This window comes from Delphinus delphis, chromosome 13 (genome assembly GCF_949987515.2).
Source record: "Delphinus delphis chromosome 13, mDelDel1.2, whole genome shotgun sequence".
In the NCBI taxonomy this organism is placed as follows: Eukaryota; Metazoa; Chordata; class Mammalia; order Artiodactyla; family Delphinidae; genus Delphinus; species Delphinus delphis.
This window is the reverse complement of record NC_082695.1, coordinates 16,243,028-16,261,828: the sequence shown is the minus strand read 5'-3', so window position 1 is coordinate 16,261,828 and position 18,801 is coordinate 16,243,028. Positions and strand designations below refer to the sequence as shown.

Here is an 18,801-nt window from a genome sequence, read left to right as displayed (position 1 = left end):
CCAAGCTGTTGGATCTGCTCACGGCTTGGTAAGCGGTGCTGGCAGGGCCTGCCTGTAGCTGGGCAGCTGCGGCGCTGGCAGGGAGCCCGGGGCCAGGGTGGGCGTAGACATGGTGCCTTGGGTCACTGCTCACAAAACAACTGTCACTGATGGGCTGCCTCCACTCTCCAGGGGAGGTGCCTTTTCCTGGCTGAATCCACTGATTTTGCACCAACGTATGAGGTGACCTCCCAGGTGCATGGGTGACTCACTATCACTGCCTTTTCACAGCCAGCCAGCCAGCGGTTCGAAAACGTAAAGCTGCATTCTGCCCAAACACCCCCTCTAGGTACCCAGTGACTGAGGCGAGAAGCTCTGTAGAAATTCATTTTATTCTTGAGACTATTTTCAAAAGAAGCAGTGGTGTGCTGTTTTTCTAAAAATATGCCTTTATAGATTCATATATAATATGTATATTATAAAATCCATACATGTATTTACATGATTGCTACATACAAAATTACAGCACTGTGGTATGTACATATCTATAGGTACATTCTTTCCACTCATCCCTGCTGTGCTTTTCCCTTGTGAGGGAGACGAGCCTTTGTAAAGCGGCTTGCGGGCTGGCTCAGTCCGGGTGCCTCTGAGTCAGGGCCTCAGCAGAGAAGGTGAAGTGGTCGCTGAGGAAGGATCAGGAGTCGGGTCGCCGGGTTGGTCCTTCTGTGGGCCTGGTGGGCAGCATGTGGAGGCGTCCACCCCGTGGTGCCAACACTGCCCTTGAGGTGGAATGGCTGACCACAGACCCCTCTGGAGCCATTCTGTGGCCTGGACTTGCTTGGCCGAGCCAAGAACTTGTACTAGGTAAGGGGTGCCAGGGGCCTGTGGGAGGAGCAGACCCCTCTCAGCCCTGGCGCCAGGAAGGGGAGAGGGCTGAGGGCTAAGCCTCCAGCGGGCCCTGTTGAGGAGGAAGGCCTGCACTGGAGGGGGTGGGGGAGGGAGGGCAGCAGTGGCAGGGGCTGGGGCAGGCCCTTCTCCCTCTTAGGCTCGGGGTGGCCTCAGCCAAGCCCCGGCAGGGCCCGCTGTGGCCGAGTGCGAGCGTAGCCCTAGCCGTCAGGCCCCACAGGCTGGGGCTCCTGGCCCGTAGGTGCTCCAGCAGAGGTGCATGCACGCGGGTGAGGGGCCGCTTCCTCCCTGGGCCAGGCGTTGCTGGAGGGTGGGGTTCAGGCTGGGGCCTGGTGCCCTGCAGGACTAGGCCCCCATGGCTCAGACCAGCTGGGGGCAGCCAGGGCCTCCTGAGGCATGCAGAAAGGGCCTCCATTTCTTCCGTTCCCCGTATTCCAAAGCAGAAGGGCAACGGTGCTTGGGGTTGGGCACGGGAGTCATTGAGGGGTAGGCGGGGTGGGTTGTGATCCATCAGGTCTGAGCAGCAAAGCCCAACCAAGGGGCCACTCTGGAGGCAGTCCGAGCCCTGCTCAACAGCAGCGGATCCCAGGGAAGCCCAGGCTGGGTGTGGCCAGGCAGTGGGGACAAGGCTCCTGCCCATCCCTCTGTTGAGAGCAGCCTTCTGAGGCCGAGTGGGCCCTCCTGGACGACTTGGCCCCTGTGTGGGTGGGCAGCGCGGCTGCTGAGCCTGGCCTGGGGGTGGGGTCTGGTGTGCACACATGGTGCACTGCTCACATGCCCCCTTTTCAGTCGCCTCCAGTGCACCCATCCTTGCTGGCCTGACTCCTCCCAGTTTAAATTTTCCTGAAGAATGAGAAGAGCCGTTTGCCTTCAGCGGTGCTGGGCTCATCGCCACGCCCCGAGCCGTGGGCCCTGGAGAGGGCAGCAGCAGGCCGGCTCTGTTCCTTCAGGTGCGTGTCCATCAGCTGTCGGTCAATGACCCTGTGCATGTCATCCTGCAGAGGGCAGAGCGGAGGGGGCTGAGCAGCTCTGACCCGGCGCTGCGGGTGCGCGGGGAGGTGGCAAATGTAGGAAGCACGAGAGATGAGGATGAGGGATGAGATGAGTGAGCGGCTGCAGCCACGGCTGCCCCGATGCGACCAAGCAAGCAGCAAGTGTGGATGCAGTGCGGGGACACAACAGTAGCCACGCGGCACCTCCAGTCTCCTCAGGGCTTGGGCTGGCTTCTCACTAATATTACTCCCTCGGCTGACCCCGCAGACCAGGTGTGTCTCTGTGGGCCCAGAGGATGGCCGCAGCTGATACTTGCCTGTCTGCCTCTCCACCCAGCCTGCCAGCCCACACCAGTGCTCAGCCTTGCCTGTGACCGGCCCTCTCTGTCCTGCTTCCTGTGTCCCCTTGGGTCTGGGTGGGCACCTCTCACTTGGTACCCACCCCCCACCAAACCCTGGGGTGGCCTCAGCTTGCCAGCTCTCCAGCCTAACATCCTGGCCACAGGGGGCTTTTCCTGCCCCTTCATCCCCTTCAAATTATTACCAGCCTGAACTGCTGATGCCCATGCACTCCTGGCAGGCCCACGTGTGAGGTCACAGGCTCCCTGGTGCCGTCCTCGCTGACCACCAACCACGCGCTCGGCCCCCACTGGCAGAGGCCAGGGGCCATCACCATCTTCGGGGCTTGTCTTGCTCCAACTTACGCCCACTTCCTTGGCTTCTTCAATGGGGTAGCACCTTTCCCCTCCGGTGTGTTAAAGTTGCATAGAAAACTCCCCCTTCTCCCTGACTTCGCCTTACGGAACATCAGCTTTTACGCCACGGAGTGGCTAACGGACGGAGCAGCTCCACTCTCCATTCTACTTGCTAGATTCTGAGTCTGTGCAAGATTCCATTTGATAAAGGCGTTCCGCCACTAACACATGAAAACTATTGGTTTAGAATCAAAAGCAGCCCTGTCTAGTAACATCAGCCGGAAACACAAGCATCTGCCTGATTCCTTCACCCTGAACCCGATGGGCTCTGGGATGTCCTGGTGAAAAGACCGAGCCTTGGGCCGAATGCTGGAGTGAATCAGCTGCTCGTGTCTGTTCGTGCACAGGACTGTGAGGCCTGCTTTCGGGCTGGGCGTTTCCTGAGGTCGGGGAAGATGACCTCAGCGGCCCAGAGCAGCTGCTCACTTGGTGAGCACAGGAAGTGGGCTGGCTGGGCCCCACTCCCAGCTTGACCAGCTTGTCCACCACTCCTACACACTCACCTAAGCTCTCACCAGTCACTCAAATGTCTTTGCAAGTTTCAGTGTGAAACAAAGGGACTTTCCTGACCAGGTCACCAGGTGGCGGCGGGTGTGGACCCCTTGCTCACGTCCTGCTCTCCTGCCTTCCTCCCCTCTTCATATTCAACTTCCTACCTACACCTCTCCTCCTCCTCCTCACAAAAATGAGATATAGTCCCTACTTTGAAGGTCCCCGTGTCGTGTCAAATCCTCAGCACAGTGCCCTGTACTTGGGAAGTGCTCCATAAAAATCTATGTTGTTAAGTGTTCTCTGGTACATTGCAAACTGCATTTTTTTATACTTTAAGATTTATCAAGATAATTCCGTGAAATATATCAGTTCAAAACTTCGTACACACACATGCATGAGCTGCTCATAATTCCATGCCGGCCGTTACTTCTATAAAACAACCCATTTATGAGGAGGTGGAACCAAGAAACCAGGGCCAGACGGATCAGCCTGTCAGTACTGGGCCACCTGCTGCCGCGCTCACCGGATGTGACAGTGGAAGGAGGAGGGAGGCCAGGGCTCGATCGATGGCATGGCACGCTGTACGGAGATGACGCCGGCACCGACACACAACACGGTGGACCACAAGGGAGGCGGCAGGGGCGGGACTGCGATGGTGGCAGGGAAGAGGGTGGGGGGATGAGGGCTCAATCTCACCTCAAAGGCAGGAGGGGTGTACAACTAAAGCTGTTGATACGGGAACTGAGAAAGGCCACTAGATCAGAAACCAAAGGAGCCAGATAGTAAAAAGCCCTGAGGAAGCAAACTGTAGCCGAGAGAAAAGAGAGAAGAACAGGGGCGGTGAGCCAGGAAACAGCAGCTGGCTTTGGGGCAGGAGGCAGGGAGCCAGGGAGCAGCTCTCTAGGGGGGAAGCCAGTGCTCCTGCGGCCAGCCCGGCAGGGCCCTGGAGGGACAGTCACTTCTAACCTGCCCTCCATGTGGGGCTTGCCTGGGAAAGCCCAAGGGGACTTTTCATCTATCTGGTTAGGATTTCTTCGGGAGAAACAAGAATGGTTACACCCACATTCTGAAGTTGTACTACCCTAACCTCATTAACAAAAAGCAAGTATGGCCCTGGCCCAGTGGGCAGCCACGTTGGCTGAGTGGACTCTGACAACTGTGGCCCTAGAGACGGACACACTGACTCATTTTCCCCAGACCTGTGCCAGGACAGTGCTCTTTGGAAAAAAGGAAGCTGGCCTTTGAGAAAGGGAAGAGCATCAGCTGCTGGCAACCCAAGGATGGCTGAACTACAAACATCCAGTTGTGAATTTTCAGTCAGTCATACAGGGCTTCCTGGGCCCTCCACGTTAACAGCCGTTTCTTTCTAGCTAATTTAAACAAAGCCAGGACAACTAGCTGAAGGAGGCCCCTGTTCCAAGCCTAGAGGTCGGCACAGCCTGGGGTTCCTTGCTCTCGAGAGCATCTTCCTTTAGGCATTCTTCCCCAGGGGCTGGGGGACCGCGAGCCCTGAATTTCATCAGGTGAAGACTGGGATTACTGCTCACCCCACACGCATGGGACCCTCCAGTAACAAGCTCTCAGCCTGGGTTCAGAGACTCTCCCTTACCTGCCAAGCCTCAAGCTGCTGCGAGAGGTTCAGTTTCTGCTGAATGGCATCCAGTAGCTGGCTGTTCAGAGACATCATGTCCATCTTGCACTTGGCGAGTTCCAGCTCCACAGCGTTCTTCCTGAAAACAGACAATCCAGGGTGAGCGCGGACACCTTGTGCCAGAGGCATCAGGTTCTTTGCCTGGGGCACCTGGAGTCCTCAGGATGAGGAAACAGCCTCTGACCCCAAACTCACAACAAACAGTAACTATGATGTTACTTGTGGAGGGTTGGAAAGTTTTGCAATATGCTTTCATATACATTTTCTCAGTTTTCATAACCAACCTGTAGGTGAAGGAATAATCTGTCATCCCATCTCAAACAAGAAGTGATTAAAAAAGAATGACACTTAAATCAGGACTAGAACCCAGAGATCAAAGGCCTCACAGCACTAAGGAACTGCTAATTTTCCCCCAAAAGGCCAGTGCCCTTGGAAGTTGGACTTAACCTCCTAGTGCTCTCCTTCTCACTAGCAATCCCCCCTTTAAGGGTGTGCGCAAAGGCAGCCACACAGTGGTGATCATCACAGCTTAGCTAATTGTTGTAGCCAACAGTTAGGGTAAATTATATGATGGAATACAGTCACCAGTAATAACCACGACATTGAATATTTACTGACAGTGGGGCAATACTCCTGATGCATGCTGAGCGGAGAAAAAAAAAAAGAAACAAGGTCACATATGATACAAGCTTTGTAAAAGAAAAATTGCCTGTATTTGAAGGTCATACACAAAAATGTCTACTTGGTTATCTCTGGGTGAGGATCACTGATGGGTAATTGCTCCCACACTTTTGCATTTTGTATTTTCACATTTTCATGTTTTACATATTATTTTGTTCACCTTTCCCAACATTCCTAAATCATGGTTGTTCCACGCAAAGGACAATTTTTGGGGAGGCAGGGAATGGGAATAAAAAATGCAAGAGACTAGCTGGGCAGCTTCTGCTAGGTGGCACTGGTTGCCCAGCTGCCAAAATGAGCCTTATTTAGCCCTTATCTTCATCAACCGTTACCTTTTTTTTTTTTTTAATAAATTTATTTATTTGGCTGCGTCGGGTCTTTGTTGCTGTGTGCGGGCTTTCTCTAGTTGCGGCGAGTGGGGGCTCCTCTTCGTTGTGGAGCGCGAGCTTCGCTCTGTTGTTGCAGAGCACCGGCTCTAGGTGAACGGGCTCAGTAGTTGCGGCTCATGGGCTCTAGAGCGCAGGCTCAGTAGTTGTGGCGCATGGGCTTAGTTGCTCCGCAATGTGGGATCTTCCCAGACCAGGGCTCGAACCCGTGGCCCCTGCATTGGCAGGCGGATTCTTAACCACTGTGCCACCAGGAAAGCCCATCAACCGTTACCTTTCACATTCAAAAGGGCAAAACTAACAAAACTCCTCGTCGCACAGGACCAGCGACCAATGTGCATGGCCTTGAGAGGACCCACCGCAGAAGCTGCCCAGCTCACATCAAAGCTAAGCGCGGCCGGAAGCCAGAGCAGTTGGGTTAACCTGCTCGGGCCACCGCGCGACCAGCACTTCGTCTCTGGCCTCAAGTCCACCGAGCAATCGGTCACTTCCCCCGACACTCCAAGGTCCCCAGAACGGCTCCCCGCCCACTCTTCCTAGAGAAGCCGCTCCAGACCTCTCACACCAGGACCGCCCACCCGCACTGCAGCTGCAGGGACAGGAGCCGAGCCTGTCCAATCAGCTCCGGCATCTCAAATGCCGCACGCTGCTCCCGTCACGCCCGCTGCCATTGGCTGGCCGCAAACTGCGGAAATCCTTGCAAGGCGCGGGTTGTCATGGACGCCCGGCTGGCCAACCCCACGGTCCTGGAACGTCAACGCAAACCCCTAGCGCCCCGCGGCAGGGCAGCCTCTTGAGCTTACAGGCGTCTCCCGGCAGGTGTCGCCACGAACAGCCTGAAGACCCCAGAATGTGCTGAGTAATGCTGCTGGCAGAGGGGCAGAGGTCCAGCAGCAGCTGCGGCCCGCCACGCACCGAGGGGTCCCCTTCCTTCCTGAAAGCCCCCCGAGCTGGGCCCACCTTGCAGACCTAGGTGTCACAGCCTTGGACTGCACCCTCCGGAACGTTTGCTCACCAGGGAATCTTGGTGCTTCTCGTTCATGGGAAACCCCAGACAAGGAAAGCAATGCTGCAGAACTCCCTGATCAATACATTAATGTTTTTTTAAAAAACATTTTTATTTCACCGGGTCCCAGTTACGTCATGCAGGCTCTTAGTTGCAGCATGCATGCAGGATCTAGTTCCCACGACCAGGGATCCAACCCGGGCCCCCTGCATTGGGAGCACAGTTACGTCATGCAGGCTCTTAGTTGCAGCATGCATGCAGGATCTAGTTCCCACGACCAGGGATCCAACCCGGGCCCCCTGCATTGGGAGCACGGAGTCTTACCCACTGGACCACCAAGGAAGTCCCTAAATCAGTTTTAAAAAGGAATATTTCAAAGGGCTAGAAGAATTCCTTATTTAAATGAAACCACTAGCAACTGACTCCTTTTTGTTTTTGTAAGGCAGACTGCTAGCCCTGGATTTTTTTCACTGAGGACCTTTCACCTGCAAGGAGATAAAATTGTTACTTAACTTAGCTGAAACTCACCTATTATATAGGATAAGGAACACCTTAAGGTTGTTGCTGTCCAGTGAAGAGAGGGAAGTTATTTTTCTTGGGGGGTTCTCACCCCTGTCTGCACATTAGAATAATGGGGTGGGCGTAAGGGGACGCTTTTAAGAAGTTGCCCCAAACTCAGAGATTCAGACTGAATTGTTCTGGAGAGGGCTCTGGCAGGGGGAGACTTCCCCAGATGATGCTAAAGCACAGCCAGGATCAGAGATGAGGTATATGAAAGAATCTTGTAAAATTCTTAATGGTCCTATACATATATGTGATTCCCCCACATTGAATGATTCCTTAGGTCTCTTGTCTGAATTTTTGTATACCCAGAATTTCATTTCTAAGGGACAGAAAAAGAACTATCCTGGAGTGATCTACCTCCCTAAGGGCCAGCCCTGTTTTACAGGGTCCAGGAAGGACAGGGGCTTCACTCCAGAATTCTCCCTACTCAGGGAGAAGAGTGTGCAAATCTGTTCAGTCAGACCCCAGGAGGTTAACTGGGCCTTCTTTGGCAGCAGGAAAGGACATGCATTTCAAGGTAGATTTGGTGATTTCCTCTGTCACCCAAGTGTCAGACCTAGGTGCACTTATTTTAAGGGAGGGGACTGGACAACTGTTTTCTCTGCTCTCCTGCATCCTGGAACTTTCTCTGGCTGTATCTCCCACCTCCCATGCTGATGACAGAGTATGGTCAGAGCTTGATGGTCAGCTCTCCTCCGCTTGTCTAGCTGAGAGAAGGTGACCAACTAGACTCTACTTCTAACTTATTCTGCTTCTTATTCCCGTTGGGCTTCAACAATTAGTACCCTAATTTTACCATTTTATTCCCTAATTGTTTGGCACAATCTCATCCTTTATTATTCATAAAAGTACGGTCTCACTCCAAAGTATCACACTGCTATTCAAGTATTCAGTAACTAAATCCACCAGGAATGGCAAAGATAACACAGGTTTGTGAGCCTCACTAAGGATAATTCCAAAATGAACTGGAAATTGAAAGACAACCTGATACGAGATTCTGACCAGGTAGACAAGGGGACCCAAAGGTAAAACTATGAAACGGAGATGATGGAAATGATTAAAGAGAACAGAAGGGAGGGGAGGGGACAATTGTATATGGAAGTGAAAAGTGGGAAGGTGTGAATTTTAAAGTCAGAAATTAAAATGTGTCATATTACTTTTTAAAAAGGCAAATAGTATCTATTTACAAATTGTTTTAAATAAATTCATTTTAGCTTCCTGACAAGCAGCCTTGAGGTAAGGGGAAAGGATGTGGAACAGGAGTCAGAGACCTGAGGTGGAGGCCAGTGATCAGCACTGGCTGTGATCCCGGGAAACTTCCTCATCTGTAAAACTGGGATTAAAAATTTTACTTCTTGCTGTGGCTAGGATGATGAAAGGATGAAGTGTTTTGTAAGTAGTAAAGTGATGCACAAATGTTGTTATTAATGTGTTGTAAAGCCCCCAAAGCAGGCGCATTTTTAGTGCCTTTTACCTCCTCACACTCAGCGTATACGGCAGATTGAGTGTGTGATAAATAATTTTCAGGGGAATGGGGAATATGTAAATGTTTTTTGCCTATGTACCGCCACATATTTTGAATGTAAAAGAATGCATTTATGCATTTCTTCTCTGCCGGAGAAAGCCCAAAACATTATTTAAAAATGACCCAGGGACTTCCCTGGTGGCGCAGTGGTTAAGAATCCGCCTGCCAATGCAGGGGACACGGGTTCGAGCCCTGGTCTGGGAAGATCCCACGTGCCATGGAGCAACTAAGCCCGTGCGCTACAACTACTGAGTCTGCGCTCTAGAGCTCGAGAGCCACAACTACTGAGCCCGCGTGCCACAACTACTGAAGCCCACGTGCCTAGAGCCTGTGCTCTGCAATAAGAGAAGCCACTGCAATGAGAAGCCCGTGCACTGCAACAAAGAGCAGCCCCCGCTCACCGCAACTAGAGAAAGCCCACGTGCAGCAACGAAGACCCACCACAGCCAAAAATAAATAATTAAAAACAAAAAGAAACAGTGAAATTACAATGTTAAAAAAAAAATGACCCAGTTTACTACAAATATAAAGGACAGAGAAAAATGTTAAATGACACTCTGGGGATGCAATCGAACTTAGAATGCAGAAAAACTATGAGATAAAAGATCCAGTTTCTTCAATAAATGCAAATTGGAAAAAAAAAAGACGGAAGGGGAAGTGTTTTGAGACATAACAAGTAAACAGAGTATGTGGACTTTGGAGTCTGATACTTATCAATTATAAAAAGACATTTATGGGACTTCCCTGGTGGTCCAGTGGCTAAGACTCCACGTTCCCAATGCAGGGGGCCTGGATTTGATCCCTGGTCAGGGAACTAGATTCCACATGCTGCAACTAAAGATCCCACATGCCACAACTAAAGATCCCACATGCCGCAACTAAAGATCCTGCACATGGCAACGAAGATCACTAGTGCCACAACTAAGACCCGGCACAGCCAAATAAATATTTTTTTAAAAATACATTTATGGGACAACTGGGGAAATTTGAACACTGGATACTAGATGATATTAAGAAATTGTTTTAAGCTTTTTTACGTATGATAATTCTGGTGTGTGTTTTACAAAAAGAATCTTTTTCTGATAGAGATTTATGTGAAAGTGTTTATGGGTGAGATGACACAATGTCTTGTGATCTGCCTTAACGTGGTCCAGAGGGGAGGTGGAAGAAGTGGGTGGCTATAGATGAAACAACACTGGCCATATGCTGGTTAGTGTTGAAACTCAGAGGTACATAGGTCGGAATTCATCTTACATTTTTCACTTCTGTGTATGCTTGAAGATGTCTATAATGATAAATAAAACAAACAAAAACAACCAAAAAACCTAAAAATTAAAAAGTTGAGGTATATAATGATATTGGAAAGCTCTCTAAGATATAAGTGGAAACAAAAACACACGACATGTGGAGCAACATCTTACTGATGTTTTTAAAGAAATCTGCAAAAACTATATTGTACACCTGTATATGCATAGGGAAAAAAGCTGCAAAAAATGCATACCTGACTTTTACCAGTAGTGTCTGTGAAGAAGAATGGGATTAGGAGTGAGGGCGGGTAGCGGGGAAACTCTCACTTTCAGTTTTGTATTCTTCTGTATGATTTAACTTTTAAAATTGAGCACATACTCATGTTACTTTCAGTTAAACAAGTGGTGCCCACTCACTTTGCGATGGCCTCATCCCGGTCCCTGATGGCCTTCTGAAGCTGCTCCTTTGGTTCCTTGTCCTCAGATGTCATTCTGAGTCGGTCTCTCTCCTCCTTCAATGCAGTCATCTCCACACTTAGCAGTGTCACCTAATGAGAGACGAAGGGGATAAACGTGATGATACCACTGCTGCCGGCCTGGGGTGTTTCCCTCCAAGAGGGAGGAAAGAACAAGGGCCAGGCAGGCTCAGGGCCTATGTGCAGGGCAGGCTGGTGACTTCCTGCTGCCTCCTGCTCCAGGAGAGAGGAGGCTTCATGCTAGGCTGGAGCTCAGTGGCCAGGGAAGAGCTCAGCCCTGGACTGCAGCCCTGGGGCCAGATCCCTGTTGTACAGAGCACAGCACCTCCTTCATTTCAAGGCACTCTCAGGGACCTAATGCGTGAAGGCCACACACGCATCAGGGCACTGAAACACATTTTTGGGGGTAGGGACTCAAGTTTTGTTTCTAGCCATCTTCCACTCAACATGGAACACTGCCCTGTGTTTCACAGGCCCCTGGCTGGTCCCAAAGCCTGGAACCTGGCTCCCATTTCTGGGACAGCACTTGACGCAGCCTGGCTCTTTCACCTTCTTCCTTCAGCTCCCCAGGTCAAAGCTACATGGAATTTAGACAGAAAAATGATGTCATCACCTTTCACTTCAAGCCTGTTACTTTTTCTGCCGTCCATGCCTCAGTGAATGGCACTAGAGCCCATTCACTGGCAGTCAACCTTTGGTGGTGAGATGCCCCTCCTAGGGGCTCCCTCAGTGACCACAGCTTAACCCACCCACTGTACAGAGTAACCCCTTGAATACCTTGAGCTCTGCCATGCGAGAAGTGTGCCCTATCTATCTGTGTGTCTCAGAGCCTGAGTGCATACAATGCTTAATCCCAAATGCTTGTGCAGTAGACAGTTGTCATTTTTGGGCTAGTCAGCATCCAAAATCCCTTCCTATCTGGGGCATTCCTGGCTGCATGGACCTTGGTAGGAGGCAGAGCATGCCCTCCCACTAAGGAAGCCAAAAGAAGAGACATCCTTTCCTAGGTGCCTTGGTCCCCCACCTGGGGCTGCAGCTCTTGAGGGTACAGCAAAGCCATCGGCCACTAGGAAGTTAGTACATGGACAACAAATGGATTTGTTGCCCCACTCCCCATGGCTTCCTGTTTTGGAGCTCAGTTCTCAGCCTTCCTGTTGATTCTGTAAGATTTCAGATTTAATTCCAATATATTCTCTTTCTGCTTAAGTTAAGCAGAGCGAGTTTCAGTTGTCTGCAACCAGAAACCCTGCCTGGTAGAGCTTTCAATAAATATTTGTTGAATGAATGGAAGGCGGGGAGCCCTTCGTCTCAGTTGATAGGATCAGACTAGAGTCAGGATGCCTGACCATGCTCTCTTATTAAATATTACACATACTTTTACATCTTTCCAAGGGGAGATCCATCCATACAGGTCTTTCCCTCCCACAAGGGGACAGACATCACCTTCTGTACACTCCTCTGCTCTTCAAGGCCCAGGTCTAATCATCTTTAGACAATGAAGCTGAGCAAAGGCCCCAGGACTAAGGCTGAAGAGCAAGTTTCCCTGGACCCCCCCAAGCTGAGGCAACACAGTTGCCAGCTCCTGGGGTAGCAGCCACTGAGGAGCAAATCAGAGGACACCCAATAATGAAGAGGTATACAGGACAATTTGTTGTCGCTATGGGCAATGGATTTTGTACTCTCAGGTGCGTGGTAGGGAATGTACCTGGTGCTCTGTGCTTTCATGGCAGGGACAGCTCCAGTGAGCTGGGTGAGAAGCCTTAGGGAAGAACAGGCTGGGCAACTGCACAGGCCAGGGCATGCAGGTGCAATGAGCCTTGAGGCAGATGAGGCAACAGGTGAGAAGCCCAGCTTCACCGTATTCTTAGCAGGTTCCGCAGCCTGGTAGGCCAGAACTCAAGACCCAGAAAGCACCTGGCAGAAACAGCCAGCCCTCCTCAGACCAAATGAGCCCTGATGTGGCCTCAGGCCAGCTGTGGGACAGCCAGGTGTTCTGCCAGCTGAGTGAGTGACAGATAGAACTACATGCTAGGCAGGAAATGCCAACATTTAATGTGCTCCAGACAAAACTCCACAAGAACTTTTTGCTTTGGCCTGGAAAACCTGATCAAGGTAGAGACTGCCAGCTTAGGAGTGACAAAGGACTTATCCTCTCTGAGCTGCACATAAGTTCCATAAAAAGCAGGAATAAAAAGAACTATTCTGGGGTTCCCTGGTGGCGCAGTGGTTGAGTCCGCCTGTCGATGCAGGGGACACGGGTTCGTGCCCCGGTCCGGGAAGATCCCACATGCCACAGAGAGGCTAGGCCTGTAAGCCATGGCCGCTGAGCCTGCGCGTCCGGAGCCTGTGCTCCGCAATGGGAGAGGCCACAACAGTCAGAGGCCCGCGTACTGCAAAAAAAAAAAAAAAAAAAAAAAAACTATTCCCCACCATCAAGTTGTTGTGAGGATCAAACAAAATAAATAACATCAAGGGCCCCGCTCAGGGTATAAGTGCCTCCCCCTCCTCCCCCCATATAGACCTTCCCGCTGTCATGAGGACCCACTGGGTTTGTTTATCTGCTGACTTACGTTACAGCCACCCCTAAATCCACTTTTCCCCATTAAGGTGGGTGTCCTCGAGATTGAATAGCATCAAAGGAAACATCCTGAAGTCATATATCCAGGGCTGACAATCATTTGCATGCCTGCTCTAAGAAAGGTGCTGCACTAGACGCTTTAGGAGAAGACAAAAATACGTCAGACCTTGAGCTTGTTCTTGCGGGGGGTCTAAGGCTGGACTGGGAGGATGAGATGGGAGTGAGCGTAACCATGACAAGGCAGGGCCAGGGGGCTCCCTGAGGAAGGGAAGCAAGAGAGTTTTGAGGAGGAAGTGAAACCTGATCAGGAACTTGAAGGATAGGGCTGGGCTGTATGTGCAGGTGATGGGGGAGAGTCTTCCAGGCAGAGAGAGCAGAAGAAAAGACCCAGATGTGGGAACACAAGGGCAGCCTGTGCCACGCCCATCTGTAGCCTACATTCAGTTCTGCTAAAGCTAAGGAGGTGAGATGGAAACAACAGGAATGGAGGCTGGATGGCTGGATGCAGCCAGACCGTGGTGCCAAGAGGGCTGGAGGCTTCCCATTACTCGATGATGGGAAGTCAATCTAGAACGTGCAAGCGGTGTCCCATGTTCAAGTTGTGCTTCAGAAAGATGGATCCATATCATATGGAAGGGTGACTGGGCTGGGGGAAGGCAATCAGCTGGGAAGTGAGGACCAAAGGCAGGGTGTGAAAGAATGAAGGTCTGAAATGGGACAGTGGCTAGGAGGATGGAGGAGAGAGAACCTGCTGAGATTTTAGAGGAGGGGTCACCGAGATCTCATTAGTAAGGGCCTCAACTGCTCCCAGCACACACTCCCCAGAGTTTTCATGTCCCTGCAGTAACTGGCATGTGCTTCAGTCAAGCATAAAGGAGCCAAGTGACCGGGTTGGGGACTGTGTTTCTTACTGTGCCTCCCACGACCTGGCTTATTGGCCTGGGAATTGGCGAGGAGCCAAGAATAACTACTTTTCATATTGCTCTGCAGGTCCTCCCTGGCTCCCGGCAGCAGCTCCAGACCCCACGGGCAGCGCTCACTGGAGAGCTGCAGGGATGGGGGAGAAAAGGCTGAATGGGTGGGCAGGGAGCTCTCCACGGCCATCACGAGGGCAGGAGGCAAGTCTTCAGGTCTGGCTATGGGTTTCTGCCTCGAACAAGTAATTATCAATTAAATTAAACCTGGGCTCTCTTTTATTTTAAAATTTGGTTAGGCCTCTGAGGGGTGGAGTACTGCAGGCACTTCACCTTCCAGGCCCCATACCTTTTACCTCTGGTCTAGTTTCCAGGAGAGAAAAGAAAGCAGTGGGAGTGGAGGCTGGATCATGGGCGAGGTCAGACCATGGTCTAGGATCCGTTTGCTGGAACCTCCATCACACGCCACCTTATCTGGGCCCTGCTCCCCAAAGGGTACAAAATTGGCCTGACTCCCCTCATGATAGCGAGAGGCCCTGGAGTGCAGAGGCCTTGTCACATCCACCCAGCGCCTCTCGAGGTCTTGGGCAGCACAGGCTTGCGCTGAGCTAACTGCACTAGGCACCTCTGCCCGCCATGATGGCTGCCATTTCCACTGTCCTGGTAATTCAACCCGCATCCCACCCACTGCCCTGGGAGGTCAATGTTACTCCCAAGGGACGGCTTGGGTAAGAGGTTTGCAGCTTTGACTAAGGAAGAGATGACCCCTGGCAGAGGCCCAATTCTATATCCTATTTGGGACCAAGCGTAACCATCTGCTTGATGAGGTTTTTTGAAAGGGAATCCACAGGAATTGACCTAAACCAGTTATCAGTTGAACTTTTAAGGAAAATTCCCTGGTAGAGATGGTCTCCTAAATAGTTCCATAGCAGACTCTCAGCAACCTCCACCTTGCTAATGCTTCTGAGCCCAATAATGCCCTCTTGGGTTTCCAGTTTTCTAATTCAGAGAAGCAACAAAGCGACTTTTATTAATCCGAAGAACTCTTATATCTGCTTTCTCTTGCACTTTATTCTTCGAGTTTGGAAGGTGTGACACTCCCCCACCCCGCCCCAGCCAAACGAACGACCACCTGAGGGTCTTAGGTTTTAGGCACAAGAATGTCTTTGGCTGCCCAACCCTACTTCCCAGGGGTTGGCCTGGAACAAAATACAGCTTTCAGGAGCATCTTCCTGTCCTCCTTATCTGGTCATTCACAAGAAGAAGAAAGCAGTAATGGCTGGGGGTGCAATATCTTCCAAGAGAATAATACTAGAAAGTCTAATGGGTACAACCAAAAAAAGGCAGGAGTTTATTTCTGTAAGTTCCTTTAAATTTAAGAAATACTGACTGAAGTGAAAGCCAGGCTTAAATTCCATCTCTCAGCAATCTCTTCCTGTAGCAGGAAGGGATGACTAGCTTTGGACAAGGAAAGAAGGGGGTAGGATTTAAAATGGTACCTGTCTGGTGTCCCCCACAAGTGGGACAGAACCTCCACACGTGACCCCAGTCAAAGGGAAGAGCGTTTATTTATCTCCTAGGACAGATTTCAGAAGCTCCTTTTTGGGTGGGGCTGCTCCTAAGCCCTTTAAAACTTTTCAGATCAGAATATAGATGTCCTTCTCCAGTGTTCTTAAGAGATGAGATCATGATCAAACAGGAGGGGAACACTGAGAGCAGCAGTAAGTGCCTCTAAAGCTGAAAAACAGGCTGGCAGAGGTGACGGCACTTACAAAGGGAGAACAGGCCTGCAAAGATCAATTGTTCCTCGGTTTGCAAACCTCCCTGCTCAGAAGCTGCTGGAAAACCATCAATAAGCGTCCTGGGAGCTATGGCACTTTAAACTGTCAGAATCCACCCAATTATTTGGGCTCTGCAGAGGGCAGTGTGTCGCTGGAGGAAATGGAGGGTCAAGCTATTCTTATCCCTGACAATTTCACTTTGGCCTAAACCAGAGGACTGTCTTCTCCGTGGCCACGCAGCATGTGGGATCTTAGTTCCCTGACCAGGGATCGAACCCGGGCCCCCTGCAATGGGAGTGCGGAGTCTTAACCACTGGACCACCAGGGAAGTCCCAGGCTTCTTTTCTTGAAGACACCCAGTTCACCTCAACTTTAGGTCTCCGCCCCTGAGATCTGTCAGAGGAGAGCTGCTTCTCAAAGAGACGTGGGAGAGGGAAACTCACAGGGGTCCTGAGGGAGCTGGGGACACGTGCACATCCTGCGCTGGGGTGAGGATGGGGGTGCTCACCTGACTGTGGAGCCGCTGCAGCTCTTCTAGGCTTTGCCTCAGTTTACCCCTCTCTCCCTCCATGAGTTCCCTTAGGGCTCTCGAATCCTCACTGGTCTGCCTTATCTGTTCTTCTAAGGAGTCATCATCAATTCTCCGGGAGCTCTGACAGCAAGAGAGAGAGAGCCGGCCAACCAGAGAGGTGGTGAGAGTGGAGGGGAGTGGAGAGATGGTTAGTGGGAGAGATGCAGAAGGGAGAGAGAAAGAGGAAAGGGGAGCAATGGGGAGGGGAGCAGAGAGATGGTTCGGTTTGGGGAAACACAAGATAGTGGGGGGATGAGGAGGAGAGGGAGAGAGAGGAGAAAAAGAGAGGCAGAGGAGGGAAGAAATAGAGGGTTAGAGGAGAGAGATTCTCTTGCTCAATTTCAACGTGCAAACAACAACTAGACATTTATTTTGTTTCAGGTTTCGGGGAAGGGAAATTGTGTGGAGCCAACAGCACACCTCACTCTGACAGCTCCCTTTCCCACACTGACCCGGCCTCCACACTACAGTACGTTCCACAAATCAACACAGCATGTTCAGGTAAGGACAACCACCCTTTCACCTTACTTCACCTCATATGGGTAGAGAGATGCAACCATTCTGTAGGAGGAGGAAACCTGAAGAAAAACAACAACCCGAGAGCTGGGGTGGTGAATGGAGAGTAAGTCTGGCAGAAATCTGACATGAAGCTGGAAGAAATGCCCGTGTGCCTGGGAAGCCTGTGGGAATGTTCCTCTCCTCCACAAGAGGAGCCACATCTGGAATTCTAAAAGGCCCTTGTTGTTGATCATCCCAACTTTCCGTGCTCACTTCTAGCCTTCGAGCAGAGAAGCTTCAGATCTTTTAAGTTTGCCTGTTCACAGCTAACTCCACCACCAGGACCAAGGGACTACAGAAAAGTAACTTGCAGTTTTTACCGGGATGCAAATTTCTACAGTCAAAGGCCTCCCAGGAAAGCCCTCACACTCGAGGTCCCCATGGCCTGCACGTAACCGCATGGAGGGAGGCCTCCTCTGCATCCTGTGCCTGCAGGGACTCTGGAGTCTTCCATCCCCAGCATCGGGCCCTCTGCCTGCTCCCCAGTGTTCAGTGCTCTCAGACGAGGGCTCAGAAGAAATTCTTGCAGACGTTATAAGGTTCCAGTTCTAGGGTTAACCTCACCCTCTGCATTTGGTTTCAACCTCCCACCAGCCAGGTTCTGTGGAGCAAGGAGCTCTCAGCTTGGCCTCTTACCGTGGGCTCCATGCCATCCACAATGCTCTGTATCAGTCTCTTGAGCTCGCTGAGAGCAGTGCGCAAGCTGCCTGCGGGTACATCCTTGGCAGACGACGTTTCTGAAGACTCGTCCATTGAGGAGTCCGTGGAGACGGCCGAGTCAGCGCTGTCATTTCCTCGAAGGTGTGAGCAGAGATAGCGAACCTGGCAGTAGGCTTCCCAGAGCTGCAGTCTCAGCTGCCCCACAAAGAATTATTCCTGATTATGGATTCTAGAGAAGACTGCCACCAGCCATCTTCTTCTAGTGTATGAATCCAAGATACTAGTTATAGGGAAAGTTTTTTTTTTTTTTTAATCACCTGTCCCAATAAATACTGATACTTATTCTGGGCCCAGTACACCTATACAGAGTCCCAATTCTTATTTTCCCTGTCCTCAAGCCCCTCCCATTTGCACGTAAAGCACACCTTTATACAGTCTGTTACTTTGGTGGAAGTCAGCGCATGATTGGGGGAATGAGTGGTTATGAGTAGAATGAAAAGAAGCTAATTGGATGGATCACGAATGTTCTAAAACCCTGTCAATACAAGAGGTATGCGGCTGATATTAGTCAACAAGCATTTCCTAAGAGGCACTGCTTCGTGACAGCTCCAGCCAGCAGGCCTAGGGGCTTGCACAAGTGCAGACCACGGGCCCCTGCCAGGCTGAAACTAAACAGCAGGCACGGGGTGACAGGGATGGCCGACGGGCTCTCAAAGGCCAGGGTCTGCCCCAGGATCCCTGGGCAACCTCACGTGCCACAGCGGTGGCGATGCCAGCACCTGCTCTCTCTCCTGCTCCAGCTCCTCGGCCTCCATGCTCTGCTCTATTTCAGACAGGAGGGACGTGCTGGTGGCTGCAGAGCTCTGCAGACTCCTCTCCTCAGTGAGCTCCTCCACCTTCACCTGCAGCTGTCGGTAGGAGAGCCGTACCTCCTGGAGCTCCAGCTGGCTCTGATGCAGCTTTCAGAGAGACAGCAAACGGTGGTGAGGCGGGCTGAACCCAAACAGAAAAACTGACCCTGAACCCAGTCATGCTTTTAGATCCTGCTACCAGTTTACAGAAAAATACAGAGGAGGGAA

The 18,801-nt window shown here is 51.3% G+C and overlaps 1 protein-coding gene across 4 annotated transcripts in view; it reads right to left on the bottom strand.

Moving 5' to 3' along the window:
• Positions 1-362: 362 nt before the first annotated feature.
• Positions 363-18,801, bottom strand: part of LOC132435924 (BICD family-like cargo adapter 1) — a 97,429-nt gene continuing 78,990 nt past the window's right edge. The window contains exons 5-11 of one of the 4 annotated variants that reach the window (XR_009521681.2): positions 18,502-18,681; positions 17,699-17,917; positions 16,442-16,585; positions 10,602-10,732; positions 4,734-4,854; positions 3,821-3,929; positions 1,747-1,880 (exon numbers count right to left, since the gene is read on the bottom strand). Coding sequence is in view for 3 of the 4 variants with exons in the window: in XM_060028170.2 (XP_059884153.1) it covers positions 1,719-1,880; positions 4,734-4,854; positions 10,602-10,732; positions 16,442-16,585; positions 17,699-17,917; positions 18,502-18,681 (957 nt within the window). In the remaining variant the exon portion in view is untranslated. Of the gene's footprint in view, positions 1,881-3,820; positions 3,930-4,733; positions 4,855-10,601; positions 10,733-16,441; positions 16,586-17,698; positions 17,918-18,501; positions 18,682-18,801 lie in introns of all 4 variants that reach the window. The other 3 variants (XM_060028170.2, XM_060028171.2, XM_060028172.2) reach the window with 3 other exon arrangements.